Raw genomic sequence first — 22,253 nt, forward strand, 5'->3', positions numbered from 1 at the left:
TTTGCATCAGCATCATTACGGTGAGATCAGTAATGATTGACCTGCTTATCTTAAATAAAGCTTAGAGCTTGCTGTCTACAATACAGTGGTACCTCGGGGTAAGAACTTAATTTGTTCTGGAGGTCCGTTCTTAACCTGAAACTGCTCTTAATCTGAGGTACCACTTTAGCTAATGGGTCCTAACGCTGCTGCCGTGCCACCGCTGCATGATTTCTGTTCTCATCCTGAAGCAAAGTTCTTAACCCAAGGTAAATCAAAATGTTTATTCGGCTTTACGCCCATCATGAAACACAACACAACACAACAAAACAAATAAAAACAAATCAGTTCAATACCCGAGGTACTATTTCTGGGTTAGCGGAGTCTGTAACCTGAAGCGTCTGTAACTCGAGGTACCACTGTATGTATAAGCAGGATAGTGGTGGTGTGTTTTGACTACACACTCCATTCATGTGAGGTAACTGTGTCACCCAGCAGGCCTGGCTGTGCCTTATATGAACCAAGTTTGCATTAATAGGGATGGCAGAGTAATTCAATTTGGTTTGCATTTAAAGGCAAAGTTAACCAAATTTGCATTTCCCAAAACAGGGAAATGTACCTCGGGTTACATACGCTTCAGGTTACATACGCTTCAGGTTACAGACTCCGCTAACCCAGAAATAGTGCTTCAGGTTAAGAACTTTGCTTCAGGATGAGAACAAAAACCGTGCTCCGGCGGCGTGGCAGCAGCAGCAGGAGGCCCCATTAGCTAAAGTGGTGCTTCAGGTTAAGAACAGTTTCAGGTTAAGAACGGACCTCCGGAACGAATTAAGTACTTAACCCGAGGTACCACTGTAATAATAATGAGAAGCCACTCATCTGACTAGGTTGCCTCAGCAAAATTAAAAACACAATAAAACATCAGACATCAAAAACTTCCCTGTACAGGGCGGCCTTCAAATATATATTTAAAATCATATAGTTGTTTATCTGCTTGACATCTGATGGAAGGGCGTTCCACAGGGCAGGCACAGCCCGAGATCTGTGGCACTAAGTAACTCACTGACTAAGACTGCAAACCTAACGTCAGTCACTAGAGAATAAATTCCATTGAGATCAAGGAGGCATACTTTGAATAAGCAAGTGTAAGGCTTAGAGTATTTATTTCGTTTGCTAGAGGATTAGTTCAAAAACATCTTGAGATGACTTACAATGCAAAAAATATATATCATTATCCTCATTGTTTCATTTCTTGCCTACCCTTCACCAGAAGGTCCCAGGGTGGGATACAGCATAGGAAAACAAAACACAAAATGATTTCTTTTTTTAAAAAAACACACCCATAACATCAAAACAATAATTCCATTATAATACAAAATATACAAAAGAATGAAAAAGAACAGCAAGCACTGCATCCGATGCACACTTACCTAGGAGAATGCCCTGTTGAACACATGAGGAGAAAGTCACTCTTAAAATCTTCACTGGAGCAAGCGGCCAAAAGTGCAGAGGCTGAGTAGCAGGACAAAACTATGGCTAGTTGTTAAAGGATGAATTGTGGGGCAATGAAAGCCCTGGCAAATCCCAGGGGACTGAGCGAATATGGAATTACAATGCTCTGAGCTGAAGACCCATTGCCTGAAGAATGGGCATCATTTTAATATTCAGCCCGGAGTGCTTGAAATCAAATTTGATAAAGGGATAGATAGTCCCTAAATCATAGCAAGCACCCTTAACTTGGTTCTTGCAAGATACTTAATGCTGAGGAATCCTGGAGCAGAGCAGCTGTGGACCAGTTCTGTCTTAATAAGGGTATCCTTCTAGCCAGAGATGCATACGGTACTGCTTTTCTCTAATCTTTGTGCCAGTACGCTATTGCACTGGAATGTAGCTTAGTACCATCTTTGTTTACAGCTGCACAAAATCTTCCCTATTGTGAAACAGCAGCATATCAAAAACACGCATCTGATACTTAAAAGGGTTTTGCATTCCACTCAGTCTCTTCGCATGGCCTAATGAGGCAAATACTCTGAAAACTGGGGAAGCAGAACTAAGATGTTTGCTTATTTTGCACATTAGCATGATCAGCTGCACATTTAGATAAAGTGCCATTTATGCTGGTGGAAGTCAGAGGGCTGGCATAAACTCAGGCTCTTGTCTGCAAAGAGTAAAAGCTCTGTTTATTTTTAGAATATGGCTGTTTGATTTTTGCTTAAACATCATGTCATATCAACTGAAGTGCTGTGCTGCAATGCACATAATTTCATGCTATAAAACTACCCAGTCCTCTAAGCAGATATTTCGTTAAGAAGCAACGTGAAGTAACTTTTACTGACTTTAAATGGCTGTGTGTTTAATTGCCCAAAAATTATCGAACAAAAAAGGGAGGAGGGCTAAAAATAGGGATGGGAATGATAGTTTTGACAAATCGTGTGGGTGGGTGGGTGGGTGCAGTCTCTCTGCCAAAACCCATCAGAAAATCTGCAGTGGATTTCAGAGTCCAGTATCAAATCTGTACTCTAGCCTAGATGCCTCAATGGATTTTGGAAGGGATCCTAGGCTTTGCCATGCATGTATTAGATCTCCAGAACATTGGTGATTTTGTCTGCAGATGTGGGCTGAGTCTTTGTGTTCTGGAGACATTTCTGGGCTGCCTTAAGCTTTACTGGGCATCCTCTCCTCCAAAAGCATGCAATGATATTTGTTATGTATTGAAGTTCTCACCCTGACCACCAGGAGTATCGTGTAGATAGTTTTCACTCAGGTCCACGTCAGTTATTTTAGGCGGGAAACCCTGGGTTGTTGTTGCTACAATGTTGACAGCCAGCTGCCTATAAAAGCAGGCCGGCTGAGCTGTTTGCGGTTCAGTTCTGTTCCAGCTTACAAAAATAAAGACCTGCTTTGGAGAAATCGCTGTGTCGTCTGCCATGTCTACCCACTATTCAACAATATTCCTATGCCTCACTTAAATTAGCCTGATGCACAAGGAAATAGGCTCCCGTGCCTAAGATAGTTGTGTGGAATTGTTCTGACAAGCTACACTTGCTGAAATTCCCTCTTCAGCAAGATTCTCAAAGGTGCAAGGGCCCTATCTTGTCTTCCAGCTTCCCACTCTGGCACCAGAATAGCTAAAGCCTTTCCCCAAATGTGTCAAGAGACCCGGTGGAGCTTTGGAAGCCTTTGAAAAGAGACCAGAAGCATTCACAATCCAGGAGGACTGTCAAGACAAAGGTCTAATTCAGCGCAGGCTTACTGCAGTGGCAGGAAGGTTTATAGTGGGAAACTGGAAACATCTGAAAGAGGCCTGGTGTAGACAGTTGTGTGTTCTCTTAATTATGGGGAAATGTGGTTGAGTAGGGGACAAATTAAGCAAAGATAATTTCTCAAGTGTCTGGCAAAGCTTTATTTTGTACATAAATGATGTTACTATTATCCAAACTGTTCCAGGCAGGGCAGCCAGCATTTGGAATGCTTGCCATCTCTTAAATAAGATTGGGGTCTTGGGCTAGCTACCTCTTGTAAAAACATGTATATTAGTGAGGGTGCGAGAGTGACAAAAATAAATAACCTGTCATGTATGACATTTGCAAATAACTTGTACTTCCTTTCCTTATCCTTGTTCTCTGTTTTCTACATCTTATTTATATGTATCTATTTTCTGCCTTTCCCCCTCAGCTATGAGTTTGTATTGTATTTTTGTTTATACTGAAACATAATAAAGAATTTTAAAAACAACAGTTACAGCACAGCAGTGTTAATTCTCTCTTAGCTACCATTTCAAAATCAAGCCTGGATTTGATGTGGATTAATGCAGACCCATCTTTTATTTTATTTTCAATGGCTCCTAGAGATGCCTGTAGGCATTTTGGAGGGTCAGAAAGTCCCCATTTCCCTTAGATTCTTGCCTTCCCATTCCAAACATCACCCCACTGTCAAATTCCACCTCCCCCACATTATTTTTCCTCCTCTCTCCCAAGTTCCTGGATTTTCTTGGTTGTTGTCTGTTTTGACTTTGGACCCTGCCCCCGTTGTAGCTGACACACTGTGTTTTCTCTGCTGTTTACGATAGCCAGGCCAGTTGGAAATCATCTGCAGGAATGGGGGGACGGGGGGGGGGGGAGCCACATATGATATCCCTAATCCTTGTTTCCATGTAAGGCTGTGCATAGCCATGTGGCATGGCCTTGATAGCCTATTGAACTTAGCTGTAGTGCCCATTGTAGTTTCACATTGCAATATAGTATTTTTAATATCGTAACCAGGGCTGGAAAGTGGAGTAGAAACTGCAGCAGCAATGGCAAGCGTGCGGCCCTTGGCAGGAAATTTCAGTCTGAAGTGAGGCAGTAGAAAAACTATGATAATAGACTAGGCAGGGGTATTCAACAAAGGTCTGCCAGAGTAATTTTATCTTGCTCAGATCTAAAGCATACCACTTGGAGGCCAGAGTGAAGCTTTGTCTGATATCGTCCTTAGGCTGTATTCTGGGGCTAATTGGTTGGAAGACTTGGATGTGTATAGGCCGTAACTGTGTTTCATAAATGCCTTGCCATGTTGTCACTACACTGTGACCTGGGTGCTAATTTCTGATGTTACTGTAGGGCAAGCTGGCAAACATGTAGCCCTCTAGATGTTGTTGGACTCAAGGCTTCCAATAGCCCAAGCCAGCATGGTCAGTGGTGAGGGATTATGGGAGTTGTAAACCAGCCACATCTGGAGGGCCACAGGTTAGCCACCCCTGTTGAAAGGCAATGGGCCCATTATGGCAGAAATGGGAAGCTTGTGGCCCTCCACATGTCATTGGACCACAACCCATATCATCCTTGACCACTGACCATGCTGGCTGGGAGTTATAGAAGCTGGAGCCCAAGAACTGGAGCTTTCCAAGATGGCTCCCCTCCGCAGGCAATAGATCAACTCCTGCTCTAGGTGGACAGATTTGTGGGTGTTTATTATGATCTGCTCTTATTTGTTTATTTAAAGATCCATTTCCTCAAAAGTCCAAGGCAGCTAACAATCTAGAAACAACAAATATTATAAAAAGTAACAAGGAACACATTTTACAAAGGGCCGCTTTAGGTCTTTTAATCTGTGGTGATAAATAGACATTATTTATTTAGCCTGTCATTCTTTAGAGTGTGACAACTAGTTTTTAGGAAATCTCTACACGTCAATTGAATAAGACTGCTGCAATTCTAAACAGATTAGGCTAGCGAGTCAGCTCTACTTGTCCCAGTGAGATTTACTGCTGAATAAACATGTATGGGACTGCACTACATAAGCAATTAGTTGCCTTGATGCTATACTTCTTCAGTTTATTTTACAATGTAAACAAATAGATAAACCTCTGCAAAAAAAAAAAAAGAACTCTTACAACTTGAGGAATTATAGACGAAGGGGAAAGGGATGAAAAGTGGAGCCCTAAGAAATATTTCTCCACTAGATGTCTCCACGACACAACATTTGTTAACAGGACTGAAAGAAGGCCCCTAGAGAAAAGAAAATGAAATTGTGCAAGGGATAAAGGTTGGGTATGAGAAGAGCAAAAGGCAGCAATTGAGGCTTTCATCCATAAGCTGCCTAAGCAAAGGAGCTATGAGGACACCCATTGCAACTAAAACAGGGCAAGATCGAGAACGCTGGTTTGTCAATGTCATTGTTTAAGTTTATAGATTGCACTTCTGAGAGATGTTCTGTTGATAACTTGATGCCTGTGTCTTTAATGTAAGTTTCTTCTTCTGAGGCTAGAGCTTGAAATGTGGGTTTCTTGTTTTTAAACTGTGTCCACCCCCTGTAATTTATATTGCTTTATTTACACTGCAACACAGAGAAGGTGTTTGCCCCACACCCTGAGGGCCTAGTTTGTACCACTGCTGAAGAGGTAGAATCATAGAATTGTAGAGTTGGAAGGCACCTTGAATGTCATTTAGTCCAATCATCCATGATGCAGGAATCTCAGCTGAAGCATCCCTGACAGATGGCCAGCCAACCTCTGCTTAAAAAGAGGTTGGTGGGCAAAGTGTGATAGTTGCTGTGGGAAGTCTACAATTGTACGGTTTAGAATTTTTGCACAATCCTTTACATGTCTAGTCAGAGGCAACTCCCATGGAGGGGATAAGATTGCACCTTAAGAATATTTCTGTCAGACCCATGTTTTGTATGAAAACATGCGTTGGAAGGTCATCTGAAGTCTCTCATCCGCAACACCAACCTTCCACTTGTGCCAATGCTGCAAATTAATGCATTACCCCTTTCTGATACCTGAATCAGCCACAAGAGAAAGGTGCTTTGATGGCTCTTGAACATGAAAAGGAATAATTTTGGCTTTGGCTTTCTAGATCTTTTGCTCTTTGGGTCTTGGAAGCAGCAAGGTGCATTGATTCATGTAAGTCAGAATTATTAAGAATTATTAATTATTAATTATTCATCACCTTTTTGCCTCATAAAAACACCCAAGGTGACGTGCATCTCAGTTAAAAAAACAAAACTTTTCACCAAAAAAATCATATCACTTTTTCAAACTCATATTGATGGAATGCTCATCTTAGACAGCTAATCCCTCACAGGATTTACAGACGAAATAAAACATTTTATTTTTCCTGTTTTGTTAGACCAAGCTCCAATCTAGCACCAGTGGTTGTTTGTTTTGTTTGTTTTGAGTGGAGAAAGGGAGAAATAGTCAGCTGATAGCTTTCAAAACAAAAGTAAATAATGGGAGGTGTATGTTCTGACACTGGAGAATGGGAGCACACAATCTTGAAAGAAAGTCTAAAAAGAGAAATACTGAAAGGTTTATGAAACAACCCTCTGTCCCCCCCCCCCCGCCCCGCAAATAACGTTTTTATGTTGTTTTTTTTAAGTCACACCCACAAAATCAATTGCCCTCCCCTTTCTTTTGCTCCACAGGTAGGCAGCCTTGAATTCCTCTCCTAATTTGCAAAGTCCGTTCCCTTTTCACAACCAAATTTTGGAGACATTTATGGAAAATATCCTAAACGATCAAATCCGCCTTGGAAAAGAGACTGCATTTTGCCATGGGATTTCATCACAAACAACAATCTGCTAGTGAGGCAGGGGGGAGGACTAAGTTGGAGTGGGGAACTCTTTTCAGCCGCGACGGCTATACAATATTCCCTCTGAGCAACCTTCTGAGGACCACAGGTCAGTGGGGGGCAGAGCCAGAGGCAAATGTGAGTGGAGTCACAAATGTAAACTTTTGTACAGGAAGCTCACATACCCCTCTCTGTCCTCCATCCAGACAAGTGGGAAGCACTATCAGAGCTCAGGGACACATTCCAGCCAGGCAAAAGCATGCAAGCAGGGTGGAAAGCCTGGCCAGTGAGGGGTGTGGCCTGTAGAATGTTCTGAGGGCCAGATAGAAAGGCCTGGAGGACCACATTTGAGTCCAAGGCCTGAGGTTCCCCATCATCCTAAGCCCCATCATCCTACTCACCACTCCCCGCCCTGCCAACTGAGTGTTTCAACAGATTCTGCAAAGAGGAAAACAGGCCTGGGGGTTCGAGGTACAAAATTGTAGCAGTTGCTGTAGTCCCACCAGAAGCCCTTGGAGAACTTTATAATTTTTGGAAAACAGACAGTGGGGAGTCAAGTCTATTTTAAATGCACACATTTAATAGTTCTTTCAATATACAGATCCTGGGAACATTGCAGTGGACTGGAAACTCTTTTCAGAAAAAGAGAGAACTTCCTTGTCAACATGGATGCTCTTGTTGGCAATCCTTCTCTGAGATACAGGGAAACCTTCTGAGATCTGAGTCAGATTTGGAATCTAGAAAGTCTTAACGAAAACAGGCACATCCATGAGAGAGACTGAATAGCTCCTGATGAAGGTCCCTCCATCAAACACCTGGGCCGTGTTGATGTCCTTCCACTTCTGACCTTCTCTGGGCAGGTAAATATCTCTTTGACGTTGCCCTTGTTCAGTTATTGGGGCAACAAGGACCTGGATTGAAAAAGGAAAGTTAGAAGCCTTGGAACATAGAAAACTGCTTTATACTCAGACCATTGGTCCATCAAGCTCAGTTGTGTAGACACTGCCTGCCTGCCCTATCTGGAGGCATGAGACATTGAACCTGGGATCTAATGGATGTGAAGCATATGCTCTACCAGGGCTGTAGCCTTGCCCTTAGAGTATGTAGTCAGAACACTGATAATTTCCGCTCAGCCCCTCCAAGAGGTGGGTGGGGTTTGCGATCCTGGGACCAGGGTGCCACCCGCCTTGGCTACAGGGTGGCCATCGCCCCACTGATAAAGTAAAGCTCACTTGAAACCAGCACACTATTACCTGTTCTGATAATGACTTTATATCATAACGGTGAAATCAATAAAGTTTGCTTTGACGCCATCTATTAAAACCCCACCCTTCTTCCCAAAAGATCCTAGGGCGGCAAACAACAAGTGATAAAACGATTACCGTATTTTTCGGCCTATAGGACGCACTTTTCCCCCTCCAAAAATGAAGGGGAAATGTGTGTGCGTCCTATGGGGCGAATACAGGCTTTCGCTGAAGCCTGGAGAACCGTGCGCACTGACCCCTCTTGCTCTCCAGGCTTCAGGAAGCTCTGCGCAACCCTCGGGAGCCCGGCGCAAAGCCGCGCTGGGCTCTGGTGGGTTGCGCAGAGCTGCCTGCGCTCCAGGGCAGAGCGCCCCGCACTTTGGGAAGACATCGGCAGCCCCACAAGCTCAGGGGACAGCGGGGAGGCGCAGCGCCGCCATCCCACTGTTCCCCGACCTGGTTTGGATTCCCCGACCTGGTTTTGGGGGGGGGATAAAGGAAATTTCCCCCCCCTTTATTTCCCCCCCAAAAAAACTAGGTGCGTCCTATGGGCCGGTGCGTCCTATGGGACGAAAAATACGGTAAGAAATCTTGAAAAGATGTTATGAACGTCTTTAAAACAATACTGTACTGATGCAAACTGGGCAAAGACTGATCTAAAGAGAGGTTCCAGGAAGACGAGGGCAGCCTTTTTTTGGTTTGTTTTAAAACGCAGAGTTCTAAGGTACTAGAGTGCACAAATGTTCATCATTACAGCACAATGGTTCTTTCCAAATTCATGAAAGATTCTTTATGAGTGACAGACTTGAGTCTGAGTCCATACTTATTTTAATTGGAATTGGCAGGAGTTGCAAACACATTACGTTGTATTTTCAGAACTGAACTTTTATCACAAATTTGGATCCCAGCCGCTCAGCAGAAAGGCCTGATGTTCTTAGTCCAATCTTTGGTTTTGCATTAGCTGTATCGTAAGAAAAGATCTCTTCTTGTTAATGCAGGCCATATTTCTGCATTGGAAACTGTCCGATTCAATTTTAGAGATTCCCCCCGCTGCCCCATTTAAGTGATTTTCTGGGAGGAGATATGTGATGATATCTTATAAGTGCAGATTCCACTTGTCAGCTTACCGTAGGCTGCATTTCACAAATAATGTTTGCCATGAAATTGAATTTATGTTCTTTTTAAAATGCAAGGGCCAAACTAGTGGAATGATGGCCTGCCTTGTTTACAGAAATGGATCTGCTGCTCCATTTCTATAAAGTGTGAAGCAGATTTAAAGTGGGAAAATGTCCTTTTCTGCTGCCTGTGCCTTTTCTCTGAAACCCCTTTGATTTTTCTCCTAGTGGACCTCCATGGCTAAAAGTAACACTGGCTAAGAGGAAAACACATTTCAAATAATTTCACCTGGAAAAGCATAGATGGGGATATTTAATTCCCCCACTGATGCCATGCTTTAAATTGACCCGGGCACCAATTTAGGAGGAGTCAGGAAGACTCATAGCTAGGTCCTGCTGCCATCACGTCTAGTTCAAAAGTGGGGAAATGGCCACCTTTATTTGTCGCAAGCTGAATACATCCACTGAAATCAATATAAAAGCATCAAGGTCTCAGGACTTGATATATGTCAAAGCTCTGATCCTTTCATGTTGGAAAGTGTAATGGCTTTTTACAAATGGCCATGATTTCCATTTCACCTCCAATGAAATGTACCTACTTCCAAGAACAAGGATCTTGGTACAGCGATGCTAGGACATTTGCCCTAGGCCTCTATGCAACAGATAAGAAACCTGTAATTGATGCTGACACTATTACGCTTCTGGAGCTGCAGTTCACCTTATGGAATTAAGGACAGGTCATGAGTGTCTGTTTCACTTAACTGAATCAGATGAGGCAGTGGGATTCTGGAGTGCAGACCTGACTTGGAATGGATTCTGACACAGAAGAATATATTAACTAGCCCCAATATAACCAGAAAAGGCCACCTATTCCTGAGTTTATAACCATAAACAAAGGTAATAAAATATGAAGTCAATATAAATGTTTATACTAATGTCTCCATTCCACAAGGGTTTTATATTTCTTTCACTCACAGAATTTCCATGTACAGATGCAAAGGTGATGACAGCTTTCTGACATACTTGATTTGTTCCCTTTCTGGGGCCTCTGTGTTTTACTACTAATGTTTAAAGATCACAAGGACACAAGCATAAGCCTAGTACAGTGGTACCTCGGTTATCGAACAGCTTAGTTCCAGAACAACACGGAACCTGAACACTGCAAACCCGGAAGTAGGTGTTTTGGTTTTCGAACTTTGCCTCAGAAGCCGAATGTGCTGCTGAGCTTCCGTTTTCACTGTTGCGCAGCTCATTTGAGTCCCCTGCATAGTTATTAAGGCTTTTTTCGTGCTGTTTTTACCCTTGCGCAGCTTATTTAAGTCCTCCCCCCATCGAAATTAAGGCTTTTTTCCTTCCATTTTTACCCTTGCACAGCTAATTTAAGTCCCCTCCCCCCATCGTAATTAAAGCCTTCTGTTTCTGATTACAGTGTTCTGAGGTGATATTTGGTGCTTTTGTTTTTGCTAATTTTTTGAGTTTTTGTTTGTGTGGCTTTTTCATTTTTGTGACTGTGGCTTGTTTTTTGTTTTATGACTGATTGATTGTTTGATTGTGTGACTGTGGAAATGGATAAAAGCCCCCCATCCAAACAGTGACTATCATCAGTGCAGGTAAGGGAAAAAAATTAATTTTAATTTTTATCATCTACAATACTGTCTTATTTATTTTATAGTTCAGAACATTGATTATTGCTTTCATTTTATGGATCAATGGTCTTGTTAGATAGTAAAATTCATGTTAAATTGCTATTTTAGGGGTTGTTTTTAAAAGTCTGGAACGGATTAATTACTTTCTATGGGAAAGTGCACCTTGGTTTTGGAACGCTTTGGTTTTGGAACAGACTTCCAGAACCAATTAAGTTTGAGAACCAAGGTAGTACTGTACCATTTAAGAAGGCACTGCCATTCTGCCTCATTGCAGCTTTGCTTCTTTGTTCACCTGGCTGGATCAGCTAGACTCAAAGCAGAACACCTGATAGTGAAACTGATGTCATCTTCAGATGTTCCCAACCAGCACCAAAGAGTGCCTTGCCTAGGAAGATCAAAGTTTGACTAGGAAGATCAGATGACTGAAAATAGCCCTTGGACTTGTAGCAAGGTCACTGTGCATTCCACACAATGGTGGCTGAGCAACCATCTGCCACAAGGTTTAATTGGTAACTAGCTGTTCCTACTCCCTCGCTGTCAGCCCAAAGTCCATTTGTCTGTGAGAGCAAGTGTTCTGATTACTTGCACGTCTACATAGTCTGCTTCAAGGTGTATGGAACTTGTCACAATCAGGCAAAAGCCGTTTTCAATTATGTGAATCAGAATACAATGAGAAACATGCAGGCCCACGAGAGAGAATTGTGTATCATACCCACTAAAAACATTCCAAGTTCTATAAATAACATTGTCTAAGAAGACTAAGCACACCCAGGCACACTCATCGTTGCACTCACTTGTGATTTTTCACTTCACAGAAGATATTAGGTTGCCTACATTTTTCACACCATTCGGCTGTTCACATGAGTTGCCATTTGCAGAAGTGGCCACTGTATTTCGGGCTTGTCTATACGGCAACAAAATGTAGGAGTATCCACATGATGTCAGTCCTACCCCCATTTTTGTCTTGGACCTTTCTCCCTTGTAAATGCAGGGATTTTCAATCATCTTACATCTTACATTTTAAAGGGCGGAAGGTCAAGGATCACACTGGGATGAGGTTCACATTTTACTTTGGACAGTACAGGAGAAAAGACTATCCTAACCCTGCACATTCTCTAATACAGTAGTAACCAAGACAATTTAAAGCATCAAAGCAGAAATAATTGATCAAAAAGATTGCGATGAGGCAACTACTGCTCTTCTTAAAACGGTCACTGTAAATTTTAGAAGGCCTCAAATGCACACAAAACTCCATTGCCCTTTGAGCGCTTAATGAGCCCTCAGTGAGAGCCTTCTTAATATGATTAAAGGCAACACTTTAGATCCTACCATGCACCAGCCTCAGAACTAAAGACACTAAAGATCAATGTGTCGTTGCCTTGATCTGGGAGAAATATTTAAGTCTTTACATTAATCATAAGTTCAGCAAATAGGAAAGTGCTTCAAAAGATTTAATTAGATATTGGCTGTATTTGAAATGCTAACAGCAAAAGAAATTAGAGTGTTAACTGCTCTTTAATTTATTTCCAGTTGCTTGTTAATGCTAATTGATTATAACATTAACGGAGCACCCAATTGCCTTATTAATCTAGACAAACAAGATCTGAAATACTTGGAGGCATCATTGGCATGAACATCTCATAGAAATCAATCTCATAAACAGTCTTCCTTGTTTCAAGATGCCTCTAGGTGTGGACAGCTAGTACCACCACCCATGCCTCCTTTTGCCCATGTCAATGGCATCATAGAGAAAAGGAGCTGGGTATTCCTAGAGCGGTGGAAGATTCTTCCCCAACATGTAAAGACACACATATGGAGGAGATAGTTGTTTAAATTTTATAGTGGACAAAAAGGGGGCCAGCATTTTATAGTTCTTTATTTGCATTCTTTTCCTCCTATCTCATATAGGAACTTACAGCAAGTCAGACTGCTTGCCTGTCTAGCCCAGTGTTGTCTGCTCTTCTGACTGGCAGTGACTTTTGAGGGTCTGAGGCAGAGGACATGATGCCAGGGATGGAACCTCAGACCTTCTGAGTTATGGTCACTGTCCTACATTTCTAGGATACAGGGCAGGTTATAGGGTTTCATTATGACCAGTGCAAAGTCAAGATGATTTGCTACAGTCCAGTGGCTTTGCTATGCATGTGGTGCTTCCAATGTATACCCAAACAGTAATATTTGAAAGGATGTCTCAGTCCTCTTCTAACATATACCCCTCTCAACCACCTCTTGTGGTTCACTTGGATAGCTACAGACTTCAGGCTTCAATGGGGAAGCTCAACAACTTTGGTTGCCCCCCCCCAACAAAATTCCTGGCTACACCCATATGGCACCATCACCAAGAGAGCAACATGAAGAACTAGCTTACTGAGCAAACAACGGTGTGACCCCAGCCAGTTTCAGTGGTTCTTTGGGCCAGGGTCTGTTTGCGATCTATCATTCCTAAACTTCCATCAATGTAATCCAGAGTTCCTTTTCACAAACAGCCAAGGAGAAACTAATCATGTTTCAACAGAATCAATGGAGACATGTGCTTAGATTGTTACCCAAACAATAAAGTTGATTTGGAAAGTGGTCTTGATAGAATGGGCCTCTAACTGCCATTGATCTCCAACGGGTTTTAGTCCACTGAGGAAAAGACTGTGGTATTGAATCCCTATACTATACCACCTCATTTATTTACAGGGGGGGGGGGCATGATTCAGTGATGGAATAATGTGTGATTCAGCATGTTTTTATTGAAAAGTGTCATATGAATTAACAGGTAAACCTTTGGTTATAATCTATGGGCAGTCACCAATGTAGAACTTTATCAAGTAGATTCTAAAGCCTGCCATCGTAATCTGTGATTATTGTACCAGCAGAACACATGTTCTTATAGTATCCTCATTTCCTCAGTTTTGTCTCTTATTTATACAGGTGAAAGTTGTTTTTTTCCATGCTAGCAAAAAAACAAACCAAAAACCAGAAGCTTCACTGGGGACGCAGCCAGTCATGCTATAATAAATCAAGTTGATCAACTAAGAATGCCCCATAAAACATCACCTCCTGCATAACTAGCCACACACAGAAAAAGCGTAACATACAGCTACGTCCAACAGGCTTTCCCAGACTATTGTAGAAGACTCTAAAGTAAACCAACAGATGGGTGATGGATTTTCCAGGATGACAGTAGTAGGAGCCATAGAAGGGGGAGCGGGGTGGAGATGGAAAGAAGCGTGAGAGGAAATGAGAGAAGTGAAAGTGAGATCTAGAATGTCACTGAATGGAAAGCCCCATATTTCACTCTGGTACTGTAGGCATTTGCTTGCTTTGCTAAAAGCATTGTAAACCTGCCGGTTGAAATACTGATGTTGCTGGGCTTTTGTGAGGCTGTGGAAAATGTCACATAAATCACAATCACTCCAGTGAACCCTCTGCCAAAGGGAAGGTAATGGTGGGAAACCAGCGAGGAATGGTAAATGTGATGTAGTGGCTGGACAGAGGCAGCGTTGAAAGGGAAAGTTTTAAAAGTGCTATTTACTTCTCTGACTAATGGTTGACCTAGTAAGGAGGTCACAGTGGCCTGGTTCATATGACAGGGAGGGTCAAACTACACGGAAGGATGCATGAATCTGTCGCATTTTGGTTTCTCTTTGTTGCTCATTTTTTTCAAATCTTAAATTCAGTTCTCCACTTTCTGCATCTAATTTTCAAATTTCTTTTTTTTTTAACCCTCGTGTAGATTCATCAACATTTTAGTGTGAATTTTTCCTAATAAACACATTTTTGTCTGCAATTTTATTTAATACACACATTTTTGCACGTCGTTTCCCCTGATTTAATGCATTGTTGTGTTATTTTTATGAATATACACATTTTTATGCACACCTCCCCCAATATATGCATTTATTTTTAATTATTTTACACATTGATTGGAGAACTGCATTGCAAAATTTAGAGTAGTGCCAATTTCAATTCACACATCATTTCTGGAAGTGAGAATTAGGTAGCTTTTTGTTAAATTGAGAATCAATTGCTCTTCCCTGGCCTTTTTTACTGCTGCATTGAGCTAAGCCAAAGTTTGACCCATCAGACATTCTCCAGGAGCCTGCACATTTTTGCAGCCCTTGTAAGCCATAGTTTGGCTTACTGCACCCTGCAAAACAGACTATGGATGGATAGCAAGTTATAGCTGGGGAGTACTGAGACGACATTCTGGAATACTTTGTCAGGAACCATTGGTGCTTTAGGTTATGAGTAGATTCTGAGGGATGCTACCTTAAACAAGTCAGATACCTGCACCTTTATAAGGAAATCATGCTATAACCTTCGAAACTGGACAACTGATCATATATTCATCTCTCTCCTCCATTTCTGATGTCCATCACAGTCACATTCCTGTGAGGAATCCAGTTTGCAGCTCTGCCCTCATGATGGATAATGGGCTGCTGCCAGGCCAGATCTAGACCCTGAAGCAGTTTTATCTGGCTTGCCAGGCAGACTTGACACAGAAGTAAAATTTTGCAACAATTTTTTTTGCAGTCCTTTACAGTATTAGCATATGTCTTATATCATCAGCATCCCGCTCATTGTCTGGAAATGACCCTGAACATGAAGAAGTTAGCCACTCCTTCACCCCCACTTAATGTATTGACGCTAAAATTGCCAGATGTCTGGACATGTAGAAACCGTTTAGATCCGTTCTATTTTTCCAAGCACAAGAAGTTAATGGGCCAAATAAACCTTAAATCAAAATTTGGCTCTTGATTGGCTTTCTCCCCACACCTTTTTCAATACAATAAGTACATCTCAATCATGTCCTCCTTGACTTTTTGTAAACTTAAAAATCTCTACATGCAAAGTTTTTAGACTCTCCTCATGTGGTGGGTACTCCAACCTCTTGATTATTTACTTGCCTGCTCTGTATCTTTCTCCTGTCCTTTAGTATTCATTTGGAGTGAAATATAGGCATTCCACCAATTTATGTAACAGCATTGTGATAGGGATTATTTTTTTTAGGGGATCAAATATAAAGCTAACATGAGATTTATGTTTCCCCACACACTGCCACTACGTGAACTGCTGTTCTTCATGAACTTTCCATTCTGACTCCAAGATCCCCTTCCTGAATAGTCACAGCCAAGTTAGACTTCATATATTAGGATTTTCATGTCCCAGCAAGCATCACTTTGGACCTCCTTGCACTGAATCACATTGCCCATTCTACTGCCCATTTGCTCAGTTAGAAGAAAGCTTTCACACACTGCTTGGGTTTTCACCATCCTGAGTAGTTTTGTGTCATCTTCTACACTTTTGTTCACCTCTGACTCTGAGTCCTTCATGATTAAGTTAAACAGCATGGATCCCAATGGAAGACCTCATGGGTGATTTTCATCCATTGTTAGTAATACACTTTTATTCTTAGTCTTAGTTTTCTGTTTTTAATGCTTTAATGTTGGAACCTTCTGGTAACATTTTGTAGGAGTCATTTGGGAGGAAGATGATAAAGATAGAGGCAGACAGATACACACACACACACACACACACACACACACACACACCCCAAATATATAATGTCCACTGGATCACATATGTCTCTGTTTTCCTACACAGAGCAAGAAGTTGGGCAGGCGATGTTCAAGGTCCCTTCCATCACTATCATTGTATGATTTTACATTTTGACTGGACAATCTAAATGTGTCTCGTTCCAAAAGTTTAGTGAGGCAAGAATTCCATTTACAGAAGTCATGCTGATTCCTCCTCAGCAAAGTTAATTCTTCCATGTTTTCAGAATTCTAGCTATAATAAATGTTTTCTGCCAATTTTAATTTATGAGGGTTTTCTATCATCAAGTATTCTATTTTACCTTTGTAACGTTACATGAATTTTCAAAACCCGCAGAGAACTGAAATGTTCAGTACTCTAATATAAATCCAAATGCCTTATAGAAAATATTCAGTCCCTGAGATGCCCTTCCTGGTCCAAAACATGCTGGAGTAAAATTTATTTCTTACCTCATCTCCTATGAGAAATTCATCATCAATTGTAAAGGTAATGGACTCAGTGGGGCTGAGCCACCATACAGGTCGAAAAATAGGGTATCCTACAGAGAGCCACTCCTTGCTGTATTTTTCAACAAGAGGCACCACAAAACTCTGATGTGTCTGAACATAGTGCCTGGTGAGATTCAGCACCTGAAAGAAAGGAAGTTCAGCATATTATTTAAATACGCTGTGGAGAAGACAATAGAGAAGCAGGTATTTTAGTTTGATTTATGTTCTCCCAAAGGGAGTAGATACAGAGGGTGGAATTCAATGTCACACTCTTTTAATCATTCCATCTGCACAAGCATTGCAGGGATTCCACCCTCCCCCACACTGTGTGTTGTAATGGAGGTTCTCTCAACTGAGCCAATTTCAGAGTGTGCACAGGGGAAGGAAGGGGGGCGGGGAGGAGCTGTGTTGTATAAGCAAAAGTCCTTGTGCAGGTCTTCTCCTGACAGGGATGCCTAGGTGAATCCAACCCAGAGTAGCCAATAAAATATGACTTTAGTGGTATTGTAATCCCAGCCTATCTAAGTCTCTCATCCTTCAGCTTGGATGAAAACCATCTCTTCAGTCTCTTATCGTGCTAGTCTTTACTGCCACTACTCCTGTAGCCAGCATTGTGTCGAGAGGAGGAGAATGGCAGCAACCACAAACAAATTGGTATAGAATATTTAGAGCAAATTCTGTAAGGTGGCCTTCTTTTTTCAGAAAACTGCCTCCTTTGAAGTTTCAGCTGAGCTCTAGAACATAGCTAAAGGACTAAGAGAGCATAGCTAAAGGGCTAAGATAAGAAGATTAGTATAAACAGAATTAATAGTGGGAGAAAGAATGTGAAAGGGGAATTAGAAAGGAGAGATGGGGCACACAGCATGAAGCAACTAGGAGGAGGGGGTAATTTGAACTGATTAAGAGAAGCAAAAAAGAAGACTGTGAATGGTAGAATGCCATGAGCAAGGTATGCAGCAGAGTTTAGGGCTGAAATAAGAATTTAAGATGAGGTATAAGAAAGCCCTGGTGATAGCTGAGGCAAGAAAGTACAAGAACTTGAACCAGAGTTTCTATGAAGAAGAAATATATTGCAAGATCTGGCACCAGAATCTTTTGCTGACGAACAACACAGAGGCAAATTTCTCTCCCCCTCCCTTTCTCCATAACACACACCCCATGTGCAAAACTGAAGCTCACAGCCAGCCCTACCTTTGGGCAAAGTGAAGCAGCTTCCCTAGGCAGCAATTACAGCCACCTTGCTGATCCTCCTAAGCCCCTATGTTAGAGGACAGAGCTATATATGCTACATGGCATGTCCTGGCCCCCATAAACTGACTTGCTATCTCAGGTGTGGCAGAGGACCCTGTCCTACCACCAGTGTTAGATTAAGATTCAACTGCTGGTCCAGTTAGCTTCTGTATGTGAAATGGACCATCTTGTCCTTCACCTCAGGCAGCAAAATGCCTTGGGCCAATCCTGGATGAGAGTACTGATGATGTGTCAAGGAAGATGGAAGTGATGATTTCAGAGAAGACATACAGAGTATACTGTTTAATCCACCTTAAACTTTGGTGGTGGTGAATCATCCAAAATGAGACATTGTGGAGATAAAAAATATTAGTAAGAACTGAGGGAGAGAATTCGGGAACCAAGAGAGCAGAATATTATCATTAGCATACCAGTGGTAGTTGATATACCTACCCAGTCATCACAACAGACCCACGGTGGAGTATGGAAAGACATCACAGGAAGGAAAGTCACAATCTGCAGCCATCTAATATATAGCTCTTCATCGATCAGAAATTCATTTGCAAGACTTCCTCCTGCACAGCACAAACAAATAAAAATGGTTGGGCAATAGGAAAACCGTTATAAATATTTAGAATTCAACTTTAATCTTTGATCCAGTAATTTAGGAATGACCAGGTTATATTAATGATAAACCCTGAGATTTGTAACAAGGCCTCTGTGTGCTCTTGTATAATCAAGGTGCTATTGAAACACTGCCCAGTCACCACCAGGCCTCATGTATCTCAGCTTCTCCTGCACTGCACTGCACTGCACTGCACTGGGTCTTCTGGCAGTGGCATCTGCTGCGTCCACTGCAGAATGCCAACTCTGCCTGTAGTGAAACTTCCCTGGATAGCTTTAAGGGAAGGGCCACTGCAATAGACTTCAGTTGTGCTATTGCGGCCATTGCTGAGATGATGATGATGATGATTTACATCCAACAAAATATTAAAATACAATAGTACAAAATATTAAAATACAATAGCTTCATCCCAGGGCTCTTCCAGACAGCCAGTTAATTGAGCTTTCATCCTGATACAGGTGCACAAAATCTGCATGAATGTTTTACAACACTGTTCTTTATTGAGACTTCATGCTGCTTTATTTGTGTGCAAGTTACATGCCACAATCACTTTTCTTATCACGAAAATTCCAGGGGGGTTGGAAGCAGGTTTGCGGCACAAGAGCACCACAACCACTTTAATTGCACAATCTAAATTTGCTGGTTTACAGCTAGGGGTCATTATATGTTGGTCTATCCAGCTCAATGTTGTCTTCATTGTCCGGCAGCAGCAGTCTGGGGTCTTGGAAAGGAACATTCCCATTTCTACCTGGTCTTCCTCCATACAAAGCAGATGGCCTACCATTGAGCTATGGCCATTCCCCACAAAAGAGTGACAGCTTGGAAATGGCTTCTGTCTCCTATTTGCTGGTACAGGAGCCAAAGGGAGAAAGAAGAGGCTAGAGAAGCCAGCGTTGTTAAAAAAGACACATGCCAGATGCTTAAACAGTCTCGACGGCTCAAAGCAAATGGAACTGAAGAATGGCCTGATCCAACTCACATTTTGGCATTGCTGGCATTCTGGAAACACAAGTTGTAGGAAGAATTTCAAAAGCAATGGGAAAGTGGGGTGGCGGGGGGACGGACGGACGGGGACACTGAGTATATTGAGATTTCACAGAGAAACAACATTTCTGACCATCTGACTCCTAACACAAAACCATGTAATTGGCTTGGTGCACATTATGAAGGATTCAAGCTGAGATGTGAAACAAATGGGGGGCAGTTTCCAGCTGGAAAGGAAAAGTACATAGTATAAATAGTGGGCAATCCAGATAATCTGTTAAAAGAAAGAACATCTTTCATCTCTCTTTCTGGTACGTGCTTTGAATTTGTTGCTTTAGCAGCTTGACTGCTGGCGTGTTATAACATCAACAGTCAGCAGCCTGGAAGGCAAACCATGGACACAGCAGGTAAAAGACATAATATTGTACTAAAGACCCTGAAAAGAAAATGTTCCCTACTCCTGTGTATCTCATTTATTCCTGATAACTGCTGAATTCACACCAGTGTTTGGGGGGTTCTTAGGGGCCATTCCAACCTACCACAAAAAAACCAGAAAAAAACATGTCTATAACATTATAACTAAGGACCACAGGGGCATCTTGAAACACATTAACTATGCAGGAGTAGCCAACCAGGCCTTTGGCTGATTAACATCTTATTTCCCTTTTAAATGGGTTTGTGGGAGGAGGGGTGGGGTTCATTGGTTTGTGTTTCTTGTTCTTGTTTTTATCACGTATTTTGTGTTTCTATATTGCGTTTTATGTTGTGAACCACGCTAAGATCTACAGATGAAGGGCGGTATACAAATTTAATAAATAATTATAATTATAATGCCTTCCAGATGTTGTTGGACTACAACTTCCTCCTTCCCTGACCATTGGCCATGCTGGCTGAGGCTGATGGAGGCTGGAGCCAAAAGCATATTGGGAACACCACATTGGATACCCTGACCTAAAATTTCATGCAATTAAGTTAATTTGTTGTCCAGCTGCATAATTTCTTTATCAAAGTAGAAAAGTGTCAGCCCCCCACATACATAAATTTAAATCTTTTTATGATCTGCAGAGACATGACTTCTTAATCCAACATGAAAGAAACACCTTCTAGGTAGAAATGTAGTGAAGGGACACTTATAGACTGAAAAGTCTTGGGAAGCCTTGTGCCAAAACAGTTCTGCCCCATCCCCACCCACAGAAGGTAGATGCTGAAGAGTACACCCATACAGCTTGTTTGCCAGATGGGAAGAATGAACTATAACCTTGAAACATAAACCCATCTATATTAGCAGGTTGCAGACAGTATCTTAAAATCCATGCATATCCAGAAAGATAAAGCAATTCCACAAATGCTACCAATGTCATTTGCAATAGGAAATATTGTGTCCTGTCATCCCACTCAAGGTTCTGTAGCGTTTTAACACATCCAGAATACTTCGCCATGTAATGCGACATGACACCTCTTCATCTAGCTTCATAAATCCTGAAGGGGTTGGAGATCCTAACACAGGTTTCCTCCACCAGGGCAGAAAACTGAAATAAGGAAAGCATGCTGCAAAGGGGAGCAAGCAGATTTCCTGGTGAAATCCTAGGTGCTGGCTAGTGGGCAAAAGGGTGAGGGTCAAGAGAGGATTCTTATTAAAAATATTGCCTCAGGCTTAAGGAACCCAATTCCTTCAGAAAAGGGAATTGCTTTCCAAAACAGAATCTTTCGTTCTGAAACAGCCTCACATTTTATCAAAAGTGACAGCTCACTGTGAGAACAAGGAGTGCATGAGCTCCCTCTTTTCACCACGAAAAGCAGGATTTACTACAGGGTTCCATTGGTTCAAGACTATTGTTAAAAAAAACTATTAATATTTTTATATCTCTTGCCACAAAATTTTACCTCCTCTTCTAAGAGACATAGATATTGTTGTGTGTGTGTGTGTGTGTGTGTGTGTGTGTGTGTGTGTGTACACAAAGCGGCTGATAGGATTTTTAAGGCATCACACAGGACTTCAGAAAGTGCTGGCTCCCAGAGGAATGCAGTTAGATGCAATACCAGAAGGGTGATATTCAACTAAAAAATGTGGGAGTTCAATTACTTCCACTTGTGCAACAGGACTTCTGTCCCATGCTATCCCAAAACCAGCTCCAGAGGGTTGGGGGAACCCCCAGAACAGATTTAGGAGTCACATGGGGTGGGGGGAAGTCCAACTGTGTAACAGAAGTCCTTCTGCTTGCTCAAATACAAGCCTAATATCATACATTTATTAAAAGGTAAAGGTAAAGGTACCCATGCCCGTACGGGCCAGTCTTGACAGACTCTAGGGTTGTGCGCTCATCTCACTCTAGAGGCTGGGAGCCA

General features: G+C 42.0%; 1 protein-coding gene and 1 long non-coding RNA gene across 6 annotated transcripts in view; one reads left to right on the top strand and one right to left on the bottom strand.

The window, feature by feature from the left end:
- Positions 1 to 7,588: 7,588 nt before the first annotated feature.
- The window catches only part of LOC114600174 (SITS-binding protein-like), a 33,807-nt gene continuing 19,142 nt past the window's right edge, over positions 7,589 to 22,253 (bottom strand). For all 5 annotated transcript variants that reach the window (XM_028736027.2, XM_077932059.1, XM_077932064.1 and 2 more), the window contains 3 exons: positions 18,752 to 18,873; positions 17,030 to 17,209; positions 7,589 to 7,939 (listed from right to left, as the gene is read on the bottom strand). In XM_028736027.2, coding sequence (XP_028591860.2) covers positions 7,766 to 7,939; positions 17,030 to 17,209; positions 18,752 to 18,873 — 476 coding nt within the window. In that variant the 3' untranslated portion in view covers positions 7,589 to 7,765. The remainder of the gene's footprint in view (positions 7,940 to 17,029; positions 17,210 to 18,751; positions 18,874 to 22,253) is intronic.
- Positions 7,795 to 13,107, top strand: LOC144328466 (uncharacterized). Its single transcript, XR_013393740.1, has 3 exons — positions 7,795 to 7,888; positions 10,365 to 10,997; positions 12,942 to 13,107. It is a non-coding gene; the product is annotated as an uncharacterized LOC144328466 (long non-coding RNA).

This window comes from Podarcis muralis, chromosome 1 (assembly GCF_964188315.1).
Source record: "Podarcis muralis chromosome 1, rPodMur119.hap1.1, whole genome shotgun sequence".
Lineage (NCBI taxonomy): Eukaryota > Metazoa > Chordata > Lepidosauria > Squamata > Lacertidae > Podarcis > Podarcis muralis.